The 17,835-nt window shown below is 28.9% G+C and overlaps 1 protein-coding gene across 1 annotated transcript; it reads right to left on the reverse strand.

The window, feature by feature from the left end:
* Positions 1-11,508: 11,508 nt before the first annotated feature.
* On the reverse strand, positions 11,509-16,808 carry LOC127284900 (proton-coupled amino acid transporter-like protein CG1139). The gene is made up of 7 exons (XM_051310617.1): positions 16,670-16,808; positions 16,444-16,539; positions 14,724-14,996; positions 14,129-14,483; positions 13,523-13,701; positions 12,702-12,889; positions 11,509-11,862 (listed from the first exon to the last, which is right to left on the reverse strand). Coding segments are annotated over exons 1-7 (1,338 nt in total). The 5' UTR covers positions 16,672-16,808; the 3' UTR covers positions 11,509-11,617.
* Positions 16,809-17,835: the final 1,027 nt, after the last annotated feature.

Raw genomic sequence — 17,835 nt, forward strand, 5'->3', positions numbered from 1 at the left:
ATACTATATAGAATGTTATCGAATGTTATAGAATAATATAGAACCCTATAGATTACTATAAAACCCTACAGAATACTATAAAATACTATATAGAATGTTATAGAATATTATAGAATCATATAGAATACTATGGAATCCTATAGTATACTATGCAACCCTGTAAAATAATATATAGGATGTTATAGAAGCTTATAGAATACTACAGAAAACTACAGAGTACTACAAAGTACTATAAAATTCTATAGAATATTATGGAATACTATAAATTATAAAATATTGTAAAATATTACAGTATATACCATATAGGATATTATATACATATTACACTGGAAAAATGGTTTAGTATTGACAACCAAACATTTGGTTGGTATTTAAGCAACCAAATTTTTTTTGGTGAATCAACACAACCAAAATTAGAAAAAAAACGATTTTTGTTGTCCTAACTAAAGTTTAATTGGGACAACCAAAATTTTGTTGATTCAAAAAAAAAGATTTTGTTGCTTAAATACCAACCAAACGTTTGGTTGTCAATACCAAACTTTTTTTTCAGTGTATAAAATTGAATCTACCCTCTCTTATTATTTCAATAAATATATATTAAATAATCCAAAAAAAAAAAATATATATGAAACTCTCTTTCGCGGAGCGTTTAGTCATAAAATATATCATCAGAGTTATAAATTTCTTGAAAAGAAAGAAAAAAAAAAAGAGAAAAAATAACTATGAAGAGAAAAAAAAGGGAATATCATCAGAAAATGGGGGAAACGCTCTGCTCTCCCTCTCTCTCTCTCCTCTATCTTTGCAAAGATATTAAGAAACGTACCTTATGTCGTCTTGTATCTACCCCTCGTTCAGAGAGAAATTTCACTCGCTGTGTGTGCAAGGGGGGTTGAATATCGCGAGCGGGGGCGCCGCTATAGGGTGCATGGCATGGTCACCCAACCCTCAAATCCCCTTTGCCCCCCCCTAGCCCCTTTAAACCTGATTGGATGCAGAGTTATCTCGCGCTGCGTTACTTCCGGATGATTGGTCGCTGCGGTCGTCATGACTACCTCACCATCACCACCCACGTATATGCGGGGGTACGTTCGACCATCCCCCTTTTCCCGCGCTCTTGTATATATATATATAGTATATGGCTTTGCCTGCGTATCCTGATAACACACATGCCAAAAGTGTGTGTTCTCGAATGCGATATACATATACATATATATATATACTATATATCATTTATGATTGTATATATATATATATATATATATATATATATATATATATATATATATATATGAGAGACGCAAGTTTACCTGCTAGCGATATATGTATGATGTTATGCTTTAAATAGGATTTATTCTCTTTCAAACAAATACAGTTTTCCTATATATACTTTGTATTTCAAATTATTTCAATCATTTTAACATAAAAAATATATATATAATATTTCTCTTGTACAACATTTTGTTGAGTTTTTAAAAGTCCTCGTATAGAAATTTATATAATAATTATTTTCGGTTAAAATAGTAGAAAATAAATTATTCTATTAGAATTGGAATAAATTAACAGTGTGAAAATTTTAATTTATTTATCTCCTTTGTACAAAGTCATAACATTGCAACTATATATTTGACAAATATGTTACTGATGGTGCGCATTGCTTTTGTTTTTTATGTTAGAAATCAAAGCTAAGAAAAAAATTTTTTTTTTATTAAGTCAAAAAATCCTTTATGAAAACCCAACTTGGGTGTGTTTAATTTGTATTAATGTTTTAGTACCTTTCCATTAATTTTAATTGTTGGAAAAATTATTTTATTTACTATGATGAACAAAAAGTGAAATATAAATGAATAAAATACGTCTTATTACACTGAAAAAAATTTGCTTCGCATTAATGACTATTAACCATATATAGCAACTTTAAATCTAGTCAGCGTAACCAAGCATCCTATAGTCAATTCAGTTATGTCCCTCATAACAAAAGGATATCCCTAGGATATCCATATCAATGGTCGATATCCTAGAATGGTCCCCAGGATATCTTGGGATATCCAAACCGCCGGTCTGTGGGACATCAACAGGACATCCATAGGATATCCACAGGATATCCCTAAGACATCCACAAAATATCTATTGAATATTATATCGCAGGATATCCATGGGATATCCTCAGGATGTCCGTGGGATATTCTTAGGATATTCACGGATACTATTGAAAACATTACAGAATGTTATATAAAATGTAAAAATACTATAAAATACTATAAAATGCGATATAGAATATGTTATAGAACCCTATAGAATACTATAGAAGTCTATAAAATACTATAAAACCCTACACAATACTATAAAATACTATATAGAATGTTATAGAAGGTTATAGAATACTAGAGAACCCTATAGAATACTATAAAACCCTACAGAATACTATATAAAATACTATAAAATACTATATAGAATGTTATAGAAGGTTATAGAATACTATAAAACCCTATAGAATACTATAAAACCCTACAGAATATTATAAAATACTATATAGAATGTTATAGAAGGCTATAAAATACTATAGAACCCTATAAAATACTATAAAATACTATATAGAACTCTATAGAATACTATAAAACCCTACAGAATACTATAAAATACTATATAGAATATTATAGAAGGTTATAGAATACTATAGAACCCTATAAAATACTATAAAATACTATATAGAATGTTATAGAATACTATAGAACCATATAGAATACTATAAAACCCTACAGAATACTATAAAATACTATCCTAGAATGGTCCCCAGGATATCTTGGGATATCCATAGGATATCCAAACCACCGGTCTGTGTGACATCAACAGGACATCCATAGGATATCCACAGGATATCCCTGAGACATCCACAAAATATCTATTGGATATTATATCGCAGGATATCAATCCTCAGGATATCCATGGGATATTCTTAGGATATTCACGGGATATTTAATATCTCAACATATATTTTTAAAGGTTAAAATTGTTAAGCTAATATAATGAATAATAATAATATAATAAAAACAAAAATCTTATGAGCTTCTAATTTATTTTAAATGAAGATTTGAAACGCATTTTTCAAAGTTTTTAAATAAACTCATGCACTTAATGTATAATTAATATTAATAGTTATTCGTTATTTGCGGGGAAGAATTTATATTGTTTAAAGCCAATTTATTTTCTGACAATATTAAGCATATGAATAAAGGAATGAATCACGAATGAGAAAAAAATTAGTTAATAATTTTTCAAATTAAACAACTTTCTCGAAAAACAAGTTGCATTTTATTTTATTTATATAAAATTTAATTCACAGAATATTCTCACTCGTATAGTCTCATAATGACTTTAAAAACAGTATCCTGAGAATATCTTCTTGACATCCAGAAGATATACTGAGAATATCCTGAAAATATCTGTGGGATATCCTGACGATATCTATGGGATATCCTGATGATATCTGTGGGATCTCATGACGATATCTATGGGATATCTGGAGGACATTTATGAAAGTCTATAGAGATATCCACAAGATATCCTGTGGATATCCTTAGATATCCATGGAATATCCAAAGGATATCCAAACCGACGATTTTTTGGATATCCTTAAGAGATCCTTTTGATATCCATAGGACATCCCTAGAATATCTGCGGGATATTATCAATATATCCCAAGATATCTTGTGTTATTAGGGGTAGCTTGGTTAATATTGTCAAAGTCGATTTAGTAGAATTGACCCCTTGTTTCCTATAGTTATATTAACTAAGGTGTTTGGTTAATATCGCATGTATATCTATAGTCAATTTTGCTAAAGTTTAATTAGTCAAAGTGATTCTAGCCAATGTAACTAAGATACCTGGTTATTCTGATAAGCTTCCCTAGTCATTCCGACTAATTGTCGAAATCAACTTTGACCAAGATTAATAAAAAGTTGAGAAAAATTCGATCCTTGGAAGGAATAAAATAACATATAAAATGTATATGTTTGTCTAGTGGGTTCCTCTCCTAACCATAGGCAAATTATAGTCAATTCCTGGTATACGGGGGTTAGGAATTTTTTTTCAGTGTAAAAAGACTGTTAAATGATATAAAATTTGAAGAGTAGACTATATATATATATATATATATTCTTTACAACATCTGAAGTTGAACCGATTTTTTATGTCCTTTGTGTAGTGGCAGTTGTATATGAGTATATAGAGATATAAGTTAAACAAAATTTGGAACAGTTCGCCGAAGTTCTTCTCTTAAATAGGAATTTGAAACCAAATTCAGAGTATAAAGATATTTTTTTAATTATATTAATTTACTTTTAGAAAATTTGTAAATTAATATTAATTTCATTACCGATTTTGTCACCGTTTTAGCAAAACACAAATTAAAACATATTCCCTTCGGAAATTTTTCTATTTGCGAACTATATATTATTTCAATCAAAAGTTTATTAAGTAATTAATTAATATTGAAGTATATTAAAAAAAACCAATGTGTGATAAATAAAAGGCCGTGACACACCTTTTCTCTTATATATATATATATATTTTTTTTTTCCTTCTTTTTTAAATCAACCTCTGCCCTACAACCCTAACACCTGCAAGAGCCTCGATAAAATGTGTACACGTGACGCAATGGCAAAGTAAAGTATCCGATCTCGTATACGTTCATGGGGTGTTGTGTTTATGAGCCGGCAGCATGCCGATAAGAAGCCCTATAAAATAAATGGCATACCATAAGTGTTATTCGGGAACTTGCCGAGAGACGCGCGCTTTCAATAGGTTGTCGAACGTTTCTCGCGTTTGTCACTTTTATCGACTCTGCCGCATACTTTCTCACCTCTACCCCTCTTATTTCTGACATTAAAACAATTTAGCTACTTCCTATATATATATATATATACACTTATATTACTTACACTTTTCTTGACTTTAATATTTGGGTCATAGAGTGCAAATAGTGTAAAAAGTATAATTCCAATGAAAGCAATAATATTTTTAAACCGACTTGAGCAGAAATGAATGGTCCCTGACAGGGCATAAGTCGGGAAGTCGAAAATCAAAATAAAACACTAAAATCGATCGGGGCAATAAAAGAAACTATTTTTGTTATAGATGATTAAAACCGGGCTCAACCAGGGCTTCCTTGGTGTGGCCCAAATAGGGTTGGCCCACTTATAAAAGCCGCAAAATCTGCTTGAAACACTAAAAAAAACCCGCCGGAGGCACGAAAGAAGCTCTATTTCGATTAACACCGGTGCCTAACCAGAGCCCGGTTTGGCCCTAGCGAGTTCCCTTATCTATCCCGACTGGGGCCACAACAGGCGCTGGTCCGTCTCCGCTTTTAAACGAAATAGGGTATATCTTCTGTAGCCTCTCGAATCATATTTAGTGTTTTATGCTGATTTAGGGCTTCCCGACTTGGGCCCTGACAGAGCCAGTTCAAAATTTCTGTACGGGAATGACGCAAATTCTACTATTGCAAATATATTCCATTTATTTGGAAAAACTAGTTTAAAACAGTAAAAATATTTTTTATTTCCGTGAAGAAAAAAAAACTGTCCCTGGCAGGGCTCAAGTCGGGAAGCCCTAATTCTCCATGAAATACTAAATCCTGTGTAGAATTTGCCCTACAATGGCCCTAGTAGGGAATGAAACGCCTCACCTAATCAGGGCGACCAGAAAGTGTAATTTCCTAATCAGGGCCACATTAGGCACGCGGCGTTTCATTTCCTAATAGGGCAGCCTGATTCGACACCGATTTGGGCCCTGGCAAAATTACCTCACGGGATCCAGTCGGCTCATAGAAGAAGTCCTGATTAAAACCACGTGACCTTAACAGGGCCCGGTTTGGCCCCTGTCAATTTCCTTGATCTCGCCCAACTAGGGTCAAACCAGGCCCTGCCCAGAACCCCGTTTTAATCGATTCCAATCAAAATATAATTTTTTCTATTACCCCAATCGAATTGAGTGTTTTAGTAATTTTGAAACGAATAAATTTTGAAAAAAGTTTTAAAAAAATATTTCCGTACTTTATCATTTGCAATGAGATGCAAAACATGAGAAAATTTGGAAGAGGGCGTTTGCTTAAAATTATTGTATATATATAGTGAATATCTAAATTTAGTGAAATCTTGGCAGGAGTCAGTGACGACAATGATAACGCGCGAGGCATAACGAAACGAACGGGGTTTGGTTCATTATACACGACGCTTGCACGCTTCGTTTGTCTCCGGAAGTCGTCCTTTAGGGGCTCGTGCTCTGAGCCAGGATATATAGAGGGCTGGACTTATGGAGGGTGAGAAGGAGCCATGAAAGAGAGAGTGAGAGAGAGAGGATGACTTGAATTAATACAATCACCATTCGCGAGCCAGAAATCCAGAGAAGGCCTACGATAATAACCACCGCACCAACACAGCCATATATATATAGCTTTTCGTTTACCATCCAAATTATATATTCCCTAACTCTCTCACACTGCTTCCGACAAACTAAATATTTCTATTTCAAAATTCATATCGAATTATATTTTTGACAATGAAAAATTATAAAAATAAATATATTTATTTTTGTATATAAAATATAAATAGATATTTATTTATATATATATATATATAATATAAATATAGATATTTATATATACGTATTTACATTTTTTTAAAATTAGTTTCATGGAAACTTTCATTAGTTTCACTTCATTTTATGGACGCCCGATTTGGGCCATGACAAGATTTTTACGCAGGGTGCAGAAATTTTAAACTGGCCCTGACAGGGCCTAGATTAGAGAGATCATATCCGCTAAATACATACTAAAAACCGGTGAGGGATACAGAAGACCTATCGATTAAAACTGGCGCTCAAGCAGGGCCTGGCGTGGCCCAGGACAGGTTCCCTGATTCATCCAGATTAGGGACAGATTTGATTTTGATTCTTTTAAATTAGTTATTCCTAATAAATAGAATATATTTGCAATAATAGAAATTGCAAACTTTCGCGTACAGAAATTTTAAACTGGCCCTGACAGGGCCCACGTGGGGAAGCTTCGAATTCGTATAAAACACTGAAATGAGTAAGGGACTACAAGAGAAACTCTATTTTTATGAAAATAGACTACAACCGGGGCCCAAGCAATGCCTAGTGTGGCCCCGGTTGGTTTCCTCGTTTCGTCCAGGTCAGGACCAGGTTAGCGAATTTATGCACAAGTAAATAGTTTCTTCTGTGGTCGTGCCTAGATTTTAATCGAAATGGGACTTTTTCAACAGTACCAGCGGATTTAGTGTTCCATGCAAATTTAGGGCTTCCCAACCTGGGCCCTACCAGCGCCCGTTCAGAATTTCTGCATAGGAAATGAATATTTCTATATTCTTTTAAACCAGTTTTACCTAGCAAAAAAAATTATATTTGCAAATAATAAACTTTGCAACATTTCCGCATAGAAATTGTAAACGGGCTCTAGCAGGGCTCTGGTAGGGAGGTCCCAAATCACTCAATCCTGTTGAGGGAGCCACAGAAGGAATCCTACTTTGATTAAAAACGGCAACGGACCAGCACCTAGTGTGGCCCCAGTCGGGCTAGGCAAAAAAAACTCAACTAGGGCGAAACCGGGCTCTGATTAGGCACCGGTTTTAATCGAAATAGGACTCCTCTCGTGCCTACGGGTTTTTTTTTTACTGTTTCAAGCAGATTTCGCAGTTTTTCTAACTGGGCCCTGTCTTGGCCCGCATTTCAAAATTTCAAACACCGATTTTTAAATTGAAAACAAAATTTTTTTCTATATAGAAAAAAGTGATTTTCTTACAATATTCTCTATTTCACAAAATATATTTAGAAGATTATTTTCCTCTGAATAGGAAAAAGAAAGTTGATCCAATCGCATATAATATAGGAGTAAAAAGTGTGTATATATATATATATAGTGAAGGAAGCCGTTTAACGATATTTCACGGGGTTCCCTCGTAAGAGGTTCCACGTCGCAGTATTACCGAAGGCAGTCTTGCAGAGTGGAGATAAGAGAAGCTGCTTGCCTCTCGGAGGAGTTGTGAACGGAAGGCTAAAGGAGCTCTCTCTCTCTCTCTCTCTCTCTCTCTCTCTCTCTTCTTCGTTCTGATTTTGAGAAAGCCGCGAGCAGGCATCCGCCATACAGCACCTGTCGTCGCCATGAACTCAGTTAATATCTGCTTATCCGGATTTCGCATCCTTATCCCTATATATATATATACTATATATTCCCAACCCCCTCTTTCTCAACAAAACCCTTCGATCAAAAAGTTAAAAAATCATCATCTTATTTCATAAATCCCTCTTTTAATCGATATTTATTCGATAATTATATTCTCGTGTATAGAAATTTTGCCTAAACCAGGGCCAAAACTGGCGTGTATAAATTTGGCCGATCAGGCGTTTCAAAAGACATTTTTCGAGACAAATATGAAAATTTCCACACGCGGTTTGTTATAGTTAAAATTAGCTTTTTAGACACAATTTGAAAATTTTTTTTTTTTTTTATCAGAAAAAACAAATTTTAAGTGTAATTAGTGGCAATTTAACAGTAGAGCACGTGTCACCAACTAGAAGCTAATCCCTACAAAGTGGGGTGATGCGCACTTCTTCCAATTAGGAAAAGGAAACCCCAGACTTGTTACTTGTTGCCCCTTTTGAAATTTCGCAAAAAGGAACGCACACGTGTTCAAATTACATCCTCTCTCTCTCTCTCTCTCTCTCTCTCTCTCTCTCTCTTTTTCTTTTTTTTAAACTCCCATAGGTGAAAATTAAATTTTCTACATTTGTTATTAATAGAAAAAGCGTCTCGTCGCAATTCTATAAAAAAAAAAAATTATCACAAAAAACACATATATATATTGAAAATATTTAATAAAAAAAAAAAGAGGAAAAAAAAAAAATGAGCCGTGTGTCTCGGTATCCTCGAACCCCGTTAATGAACGCAACCACCTTGAACTGGCAAAACGGATGAACGAGCGGGCGGGCAGGCAATAGGCAGGAAAGCAGCAGTAGACACGAGGGGCAAGAAGAAGAGCAGTAGCCACTAAAAGGGGGTGTCCTCTCTCTCTCTCTCTTTCTCTCTGTGAAAGCACCCTCCGTGTCCCCGACACCCCCACCCCCTTATCGTCGGCGTCTGCTTTGGTTCCTTTTCCACTCGCCACCGCACCACTCTCTAAAGGGCCTCTCTGTCTCTCTCTCTCTCTCTCTCTCTCTCTCTCTCTCTCTCTCTCTCTCTCTCTCTCTCTGTGTGCGTGATAAGCTTGCAGCTATTGACGCCTCGCTGATCTGACGCGATTATATATACCTATATATATATATATATATATATACACTTTATATGTATATATACTCTCATCTCTTTGCACGTTTATTTCATATACCTTTTTTCGCGGTTTTTTGTATACGACGGCTAAGTATCCTATATGCCAACAAAACTAAAACGAGAGAAAAGAAGATGCGCTACTGATGCGGCTGTCTCTATATACATGTGTGGGTGTGTATATATATACTTAACTATATTCTCATGTATAGATATATATATATTAAAAATAAATAAATTAAAATGTAGTGCAAAAAATATTTATTATTTTATAACTATAGTTTTTAATTCACGATAATAATAATAATAATAATAATAATAATAATAATCCGCTTTGAAAAAAGGCAGATTTATACACAACTTATTGATTTACAAAATATATATATGGGGTGTGTTCCATTTGAGTATTTCATTTAAAAAATTTTCTTTTTACTTTTTAATATTTTTTTGCGAAATCATCCCGTGCAGAAATTTTAAAAGAGCCCTGGCAGGGCCCACGTCGGGAAGCTCCAAATTCGCATGTAACAGAGAACCCGATCGGGGCCCTATTTCAGCCTGATTAACCCTTTGCGGCATAGTGACACTCCTGAGTGTCACCTTTTTTCTTGCACTTTTTTGAATACTTCAGCCACTATTTTACATATTTCAGTAACAAAATGTATTTAAAATGTATTTTAGAATATCTATTACAATATATAACTACATTAAAAAAGTGTTTTTTATAAATAAAATAAATGTTATAAACAAATTAAGTTTAAAAATAGCGTTTTTTTTACAATAAATGTAATTGTGACTAAACAACAATAGGAAATAACCTAACAATAATGTCTATAAAGTTTTCAAGGTCGCTGATTACGAATCTGGCATCAGATTTTCAAAATTCAAAATGGCGTATCCAATATGGCGGATGACAAAATGAAAAATTGATCGGATTTCCTTGAAACTTGTAACTCGTGGGTTTTTGGGGGCGCTGATTACGAATATGACGTTAGATTTTCAAAATTAAAAATGGCGGATGACAAAATGAAAAATTGATCGGATTTGCTTGAAACTTGTTACTACGGTGTTTTTGATGTCGCTGTTTATGAATATGACTTTGGATTTTTATAATTCAAAATGGCGCTTTTGTGTGTGTGTCTGTGATCAATTTTATCAATTTTAACAAAATTGTCAGCTATATTGGATCCGCCATTTTGAATTTTGAAAAACTGACATCGGATTCGTAATCAGCGACCCCGAAAACCCCTGAGTAACCAGTTTCGAGCGGATATGATCAATTTAAAAAAAATTGTCCGCCATATTGGATCCGCCATTTTGAATTTTGAAAATTTTTTAAATCTGGCTTCGGATTCGTAATCAGCGACCCTTAAAAGCCCCTATAATGCACTTCAAAGATAAATTCCTGTTAAAGAAAAATGTATGCTTCAAAGGGTTAAAATTGATTTAATCCGACGAGCACCTGGTTTGGCCCCGGTCGAGTTCCCTGTTTCAGCCATGTCAGGACCAGGTTGGCGAATTTCTGCACGGCCCGTGTGGAAATTGCCCTACCAGGGCCCTAATAGGGAATGAAACTCTACAGCTGATCAGGGCCAAATTAGGGCGACCGGAAAATGTGGATTTCCTAATCAGAGCCACATTAGACGCAGCGTTTCATTCCCTAATAGGGAAGCCTAATTCGGCCCCGATCTGGGCCCTGGCAAAATTTTTACATGTATTTTATGATTTTTCAATTCGACGTATAGAAAAATAATATATTTTGACTCATTACAAAATTTTGTTTATTCCAAAGTAAATTTTAGTATTAAGACAACAAAAATCCTTATTTCTAATTTTGGTTGCGTTAACTAACGTTTGATTAAATTACCATTTATTTGTTAAGGCAACAAAAAACTGTTTGGTTGCTTAAATACCAACCGAACATTTTTTGTGTTGTCAAAATCGCAATTAACCCTTTTTTCAGGGCTCAAAATAAATATTTATTTAGTTTAAAAAAATATTTATTTAGTTTAAATAAAAATATTTATTTAGTTTAAATAAAAATTTTATTTAGTAAAATAAAATATTTTTCTGGGTAGTGTAAACAACTATTTTTTTTTTAAATAAAATTAATGATATTTACATTTACTTGCGTGTATATATTTAAAAAATATACAACCAGGGATTAGTTTGAAGAAAATATTTAATTTTTCTCTCTCTATATATGTATATATAATGATAAAAACTGAACAAACGTTTTTTTCTCTGTGGATGCTGTGTATATAGATAAAATGACAAAATAACCTACCCGTAAACGAGAAAATTAATAAGATCAATGGAATACACTACAGTGGCGCATAGAGTACAAAAAATACCGATAAACAGCAAAAAACTTGATGCATACAATTTCCACTTATAACGTCCATATTCATCAATATTAACAACAATATAAAGAATAACTGGTATAACAGCACCTAAAACACCCAAACAAATTGCTCCAACTAATCCGGTAAAAATTTCAAGTCTTGGCACAGCAGCACCTAATCCACCTATATATATATATATTTATTATACGCATATAATTACACGGAAAAAAAGAAAAAAGAATTTTTACTACTTTCATAGTAAAATGGGAACTGTCCGAAGTTTCTGCGCATCTCTGGCAACTTTTACTCCAAAAATAGTAAAATTTACTCCAGAAATAGTAAAATTTACTACAGAAATAGTAAAATTTACTCCAGAAATAGTAAAATTTACTACAGAAATAGTAAAATTTACTCCAGAAATAGTAAAAATTATTACAAAAATAGTAAATTTTACTATTTTTTGAGTAAAAGTTGCCAGAGATGCGCAGAAACTTCGGACAGTTCCCATTTTACTATGAAAGTATAGTAAAAATTACTTTTTCTTTTTTTCCGTTTATAAGAAAGTTTTTTTCTCGAAAATTATTATTTTATTCTCTCAAAATCTGAATTACTAATTTTTAGTCGTTTTTTCACTAAAACTTTAGCAAAATAAAATAGGAATATTTAACTAAAATTAGTAAAAATTTATAGTAAAAACTAAAACTGCAGTAGTTAAACAAATATTACTAAATCAAATAGTAATATTTTATTAAAAATTAGTAAAAATTTCTACTAATTTTTAGTCAATTTGCGATTACTAAAACTTAAGTAAAAAATATATTACTAAATTAAATACAGTAATATTTGACTAAAAATTAGTAGAAATTTCGAATTATTAATTAGTGATCGAATTCTTACTAATTCAAATTTAGAAAGTATAATATAATATTTAAATTAGTGGTATATTATTTCAAGAGTTTTTGTTAATAAACTAAAAGAATTTCGAATGTAAATAATAATAATAAAAAATTCATATATATTACATGTAACTACTGTCACGCCAAAACGAAGGAAAAAAAACCAAAGGAATTCTGTTCTTTTTTTCGAAGTGGAACGTTCAATAGAATCAATAACATATTTTTCATGTATTATTAAAACTGGTAAATAACACATAAGTCCATAGGTGAAATATATTGATAACACTTGCATAATAAGAGCTGCTAATGTTGCTCTAAAAAATAAAAATTAATAATAATATAATTTTTTTCAGATTTTTTAAATTTTAGATTCCTAATTTTAGAAATTCCTAAAAAAAAAATTTTCCAAAAAATGCAAATTTCTTTAAAAAAATTTCCTAACTGAAAATTCCTAAAGTTAATAAATTTTTCTAATTTCTTAATAATTTGAATTAAAAATTTTAATTCAAAACTAATTCATTAATAATTCAAATAATTCAAAAATATTGAATTTTAATATATTTTTTTTTTTTGTTACTAAAATTTTGTTACTAAAACATAATTATGAGGGTCAAATTTTCAAGATATTTCAGAACTATATGAAAAAAAACTGCAGGAAAAAAAAATGAGAAAAATTGAGTTAGGAAAAATAAATTAGGAAAATGTTTTTAGGAAAAAATTATTATTAGGAAAATGTTTATAGGGAAAAATTATTATTAGAAAAAATTGTTTTTAGGAATAGGTATGTAATTAGGAATTAAAAAAATTAGGAAATTCGTTTAGAAACTAACTTTCTTCTATTATATATAAAAATGATTAATTTTGCAGAAATAAAACTAGAATTATGGTTAATCAAAACAAAAAAAAAAACAAAAAAAAAAAAAAAAAAAAAGCATATAAATTCTTACGCGTCAAGTTCTGGATGATTTCGAATAAAATTTGCATTTGCATCTTGACCCCATTTGGCATAAACGGCACCACTAATGATAGAGTAAAAAATCATTACAAAAATCATTCCCAAATCAAGAACACCACATGGCTTTTCATAATTCCAAGGTTTTTTCATGTTTCTTTCAATTTCCAATATCTGCGAATATGTATATATATATATATATAATTAAAAAACAAAAAATTGATAAAACTAAATAATTTTTTATATTAATAATAATAATAATAATAATTAAAGGAAGTTGTTGTGACCCAATTTTTAATAGTATACTGTAATAATAATAAATAAATAATAATAATAAATAATAAATAAATAATAATAAAATAAATTAATAAATAATTATATAATCACAGAAAATTAATTATATAGTTAAATTATTATTATATAAATAATTAATTAAAATATAATAACTGATATATTTTCCTCTAATAGGGAAACAATAATGATTCTAATTTAGAATTTGTTATATCTTGAACTAAGTATTACAATATAAAAAAAAATTGTCGAAAATTATAAAAATCCGAAATTGCCGAAATTAATGAAAAAAAAAAAAAATATATGTTACCAATCCCGGTGAGCAGAGACTAAAAAATATTGCTCCAATGAATCTTGGATAAACTTTTAAATCAGGTTGAATTGACAGCCAGGTATTGCCAAAACCATCTTTTACAGCGTAAATAAAACCAATTCCACATGAAATTATAACAAATAAATTGCCCATTATTGACAATGGCGTTATGTCATTCAAATTTCTCATTAAATTAACAATAAACAAAAATGGAAACAACATCAATGCATAAGTTCCCTGACCAATATGTTTTTCAGGATCAATTATTTCTTGAATAATTCCAGAAATAAAAACCACATAAACTGAGGAAATTCCAATGTACGAAGCAAATAGAGTTATGTTCACCAAGAGTCTAAATTGCACGAGAAAAATTAAAAAATTAAAAATAAAAACAAAATAAAAATTACCCAAAAAAAAAATGTTAAGTAAAAATTGCATAAAAAAAAATTCTTTCAAATGTTAATTCGAAAAACGATAATTCTAAAAAATAATTATTCTGATTTTTATACGAAATTCAAAAATGAATTTTAAAATTTTAAAAATGCCCCTTTTTCAAAATACCAAAAGTAAAAAAAAAAAAAGAATGACTTACACCAAAAACCTAGCGATTTTTGTATCCTTCAATGCACCAGTCGCAAGAACACTTTCACAGAGTTGTTCATATGTCAAGAATGATTTTTTTTCAATAGTACACATTTTATAATGAGTCTTAACTAACATGTGAAGTGTTATGGTGAGACAAATTCCAAGAATAAATATACCAACTATTCCAGGATACATTCCAACAGCAACAAATGCATTGGGTAATGTAAAAATACCAGTACCTATTGCACTTTTCACCATATTCGCCAATGAGCCAAAATCTCTAGAAAATATTTATGGCAATTTAATTTATCATAATCACAGGCCTCGGATCGACTTAAAGGCACAAAAAAAGTCGTTTTAGTCGATTTATATTCCAAAAAAAGTCGAAAAAGTCGATTTTTTTTTATTTTAACAAAAATATTTTATAGATTTTTAAATAAAAATTTTTTTTTTTTTAATAATAATTTTGGAAGAGTTAAAGTTAAAATTTTTAGATATAATTGAATTTCAAAAGATTCTGTTAATTTTCAAACAATAAAATTAAATTTTACAGAACTAAAAATAATTTAACAAATAAGTTTAGATAACATTTTTTAAAAGTCATTGAATTTTCAAAGATTTACAATTTAGATTTTTGTAATTAATTGAACTTGAAGTGATTTTTAATTAAAAATTTTTGATGATTTTACTAAAAAATTTATTAGAAATTGCGGACAAAAATACAATAATTTAAAAACCATTTTTAATTGAAAAATGATTTCAGATAATTGAATTTTCAAAGAATATTATAAAAATAGTTAAAAATAATTGAATTTCAGAGTTATAATTGAAATTATTAAATTTCAAAAAATTTAAAAAAAATTAAATTTTAGCTTTCAAATTCAAATTTTTGAAAATAATTGAAATTTTGGATATTAATTCAATTTTAGTTGATTTTTGATTGAAAATTTTGATAATAATTAATTTTAAATTGAAATTTTGAAAAATAATTGAATTTTATTTGATTTTAAATGGAAAATTTGAAAAATAATTGAATATTAGTTGATTTTGAATTTAAAATTTTGGAAAATAATTTAATTTTAATTGAAATTGTGGATAATAATTTAATTTTAATTGATTTTTGATAGAAAATTTTGATAATAATTAATTTTAAATTGAAATTTTTGGATAATATTTGAATTTTATTTGATTTTGAATTAAAATTTTGAGTAATAATTGAATTTTAGTTGATTTTGAATTGAAATTTTTGAAAATAATTGAATTTTATTTGATTTTGAATTGATTTATGATTTTGAATTAAAAATTTTTGGTAATTTTATTTTATATTTTTTTAAAATTATAAACAATTGTTTAATTTTATAAAAATTTTAATTGAAAAATGGTTTCAGATAATTGAATTTGTAATGAATTTCATTAAAATTATTAAATATAATTAATTTAGTGAAGAATTTTAGTTAAAAATTTGTTAAACAATTGAAATAAAGAAGATCTGAAGAAGATCAGCATTATATACTAAAAAAAATATGTTTTATTTAAAATTTTTTTTTTTAATGTAAAAAAAGTCGAAATTGTCGCATTTTATTAAAATAAGTCGAAAAAAGTCGTATTTTTGAAAAAAAGTCGGAAATAGTCGAAAAAGTCGTATAATCCGAGGCCTGTAATCATTAAAAAAAAAATTGAGATTAAAAATTAATAAATAATTTTTCAAATTTTAAATATAAATATACGAGACACGTTTATTCGTTTCCTCTCGATGATCATAAGGATTGTATTCATCATTTTCATCGGATTGATTAGTTTTGACAACTGCCGGTGTTTCTGTCCTGATATTTGATAATTAATAAATTTTACTTTTAGCAAAAGATAAAAAAAATAATTAAAAATTACTCGAGGCTAAATAATCATATTAGTATTTTCTTTATATTTAATAACTTTTTTCCATTTTTTACTTACATTTTTAATATTTTTTTTCGATTTCTGTTTTATTTCTTTATTATTTTTGTTCTTTATTATTTATTTATTATTTATTTATTATTTATTTATTTTTTTTTATTTTTTTTTATTATTCTTGAAAATAATAAACAAAATGGAGAAAATTGTTCCGATTTGAGAAAATTAAATAACCAAAAAAAATGACGTTTCTTTTTTTGACATTCGTTTTTTTTTTTTGTTCGAATTTTCATAGGTTACGTATATTTGAAGTTTGGTTAAACTTTTCAGAAAAGAAATTTAGAGACTTTGACAAAAAGAAAATTTATAAATTATAAACAAACAACTTAATAGGTAATATTTCTAAAAGCATATAATTTTGTAAATTTTAATGCTCTTATTTATATGAAAACCTTTTTTCTTTTTCAAAAATCTATATGTCAAAAATAATTTTGTAAATATTAAAATTTGCTTTTTTTTTTTTAATTATTATTTATCGCTATACAATTTGCTATCAATGGTAAATATTTCTGTACTTTTTTTCGTAGAATTTTCAGATAGAACATATTTAATTCCCGATAAATTATTTGATAAACTAAAAAAATTTATTTAATTCAAATAAATCGGTTCTACTTGATTATTATTAAATAAATATTTACTCGAACTAAATAATTATTATTTGACTTAAATAAACTGTATTTTAATCAATAATTTTTATATTTAAAAACAAATGCCATTTAATTAACTCAAAAATTAAAATTATTTGGTTTAAGTAAATATTTATTTGATAATAATAATCAAGTAACCGATTATTAGAATCAAATAAATTTTTTTTCATGATAAAATTAATATCTTAATTTATTAATTATTATTATTATTATTTTATTATTATAATTATTATTATTAGATATATTGTATCATTATTATTATTATTATTCATTTATTTATTTATTAATTATTTTCTATATTTTTTCTAGAGAGAAAAAAATCAGCCAATGAAAAATAAATTTTTCAATCAAGTTATTTGAATTCCTCAAAACAATTAACCACTAAAGAAACACCAAATTATATTGAATTGACATGTGTGCTGTTCCAATTTTATTAATAATAATTCTAAGTTTTCTTCTTGTATTATATGGAATATTGGCATATTATAATCTAATATAAATAATAAAAAAAAATAAACTAAT

The sequence above is a fragment of the Leptopilina boulardi genome, unplaced genomic scaffold (assembly GCF_019393585.1).
Source record: "Leptopilina boulardi isolate dan_hultmark-lab unplaced genomic scaffold, ZJU_Lbou_2.1 LbouV2_327, whole genome shotgun sequence".
NCBI classification, from domain to species: domain Eukaryota; kingdom Metazoa; phylum Arthropoda; class Insecta; order Hymenoptera; family Figitidae; genus Leptopilina; species Leptopilina boulardi.

Excerpts from the sequence above, each read along its gene's own strand:
- LOC127284900 (XM_051310617.1), bottom strand. Across the intron at positions 14,997-16,443 it reads GAAACGAATAAACGTGTCTC|AGATTTTGGCTCATTGGCGA; the intron begins GTATATTTATAT and ends AATATTTTCTAG. Across the intron at positions 11,863-12,701 it reads TGGCGTGACAGTAGTTACAT|GTGGATTAGGTGCTGCTGTG; the intron begins GTAATATATATG and ends ATATATATATAG.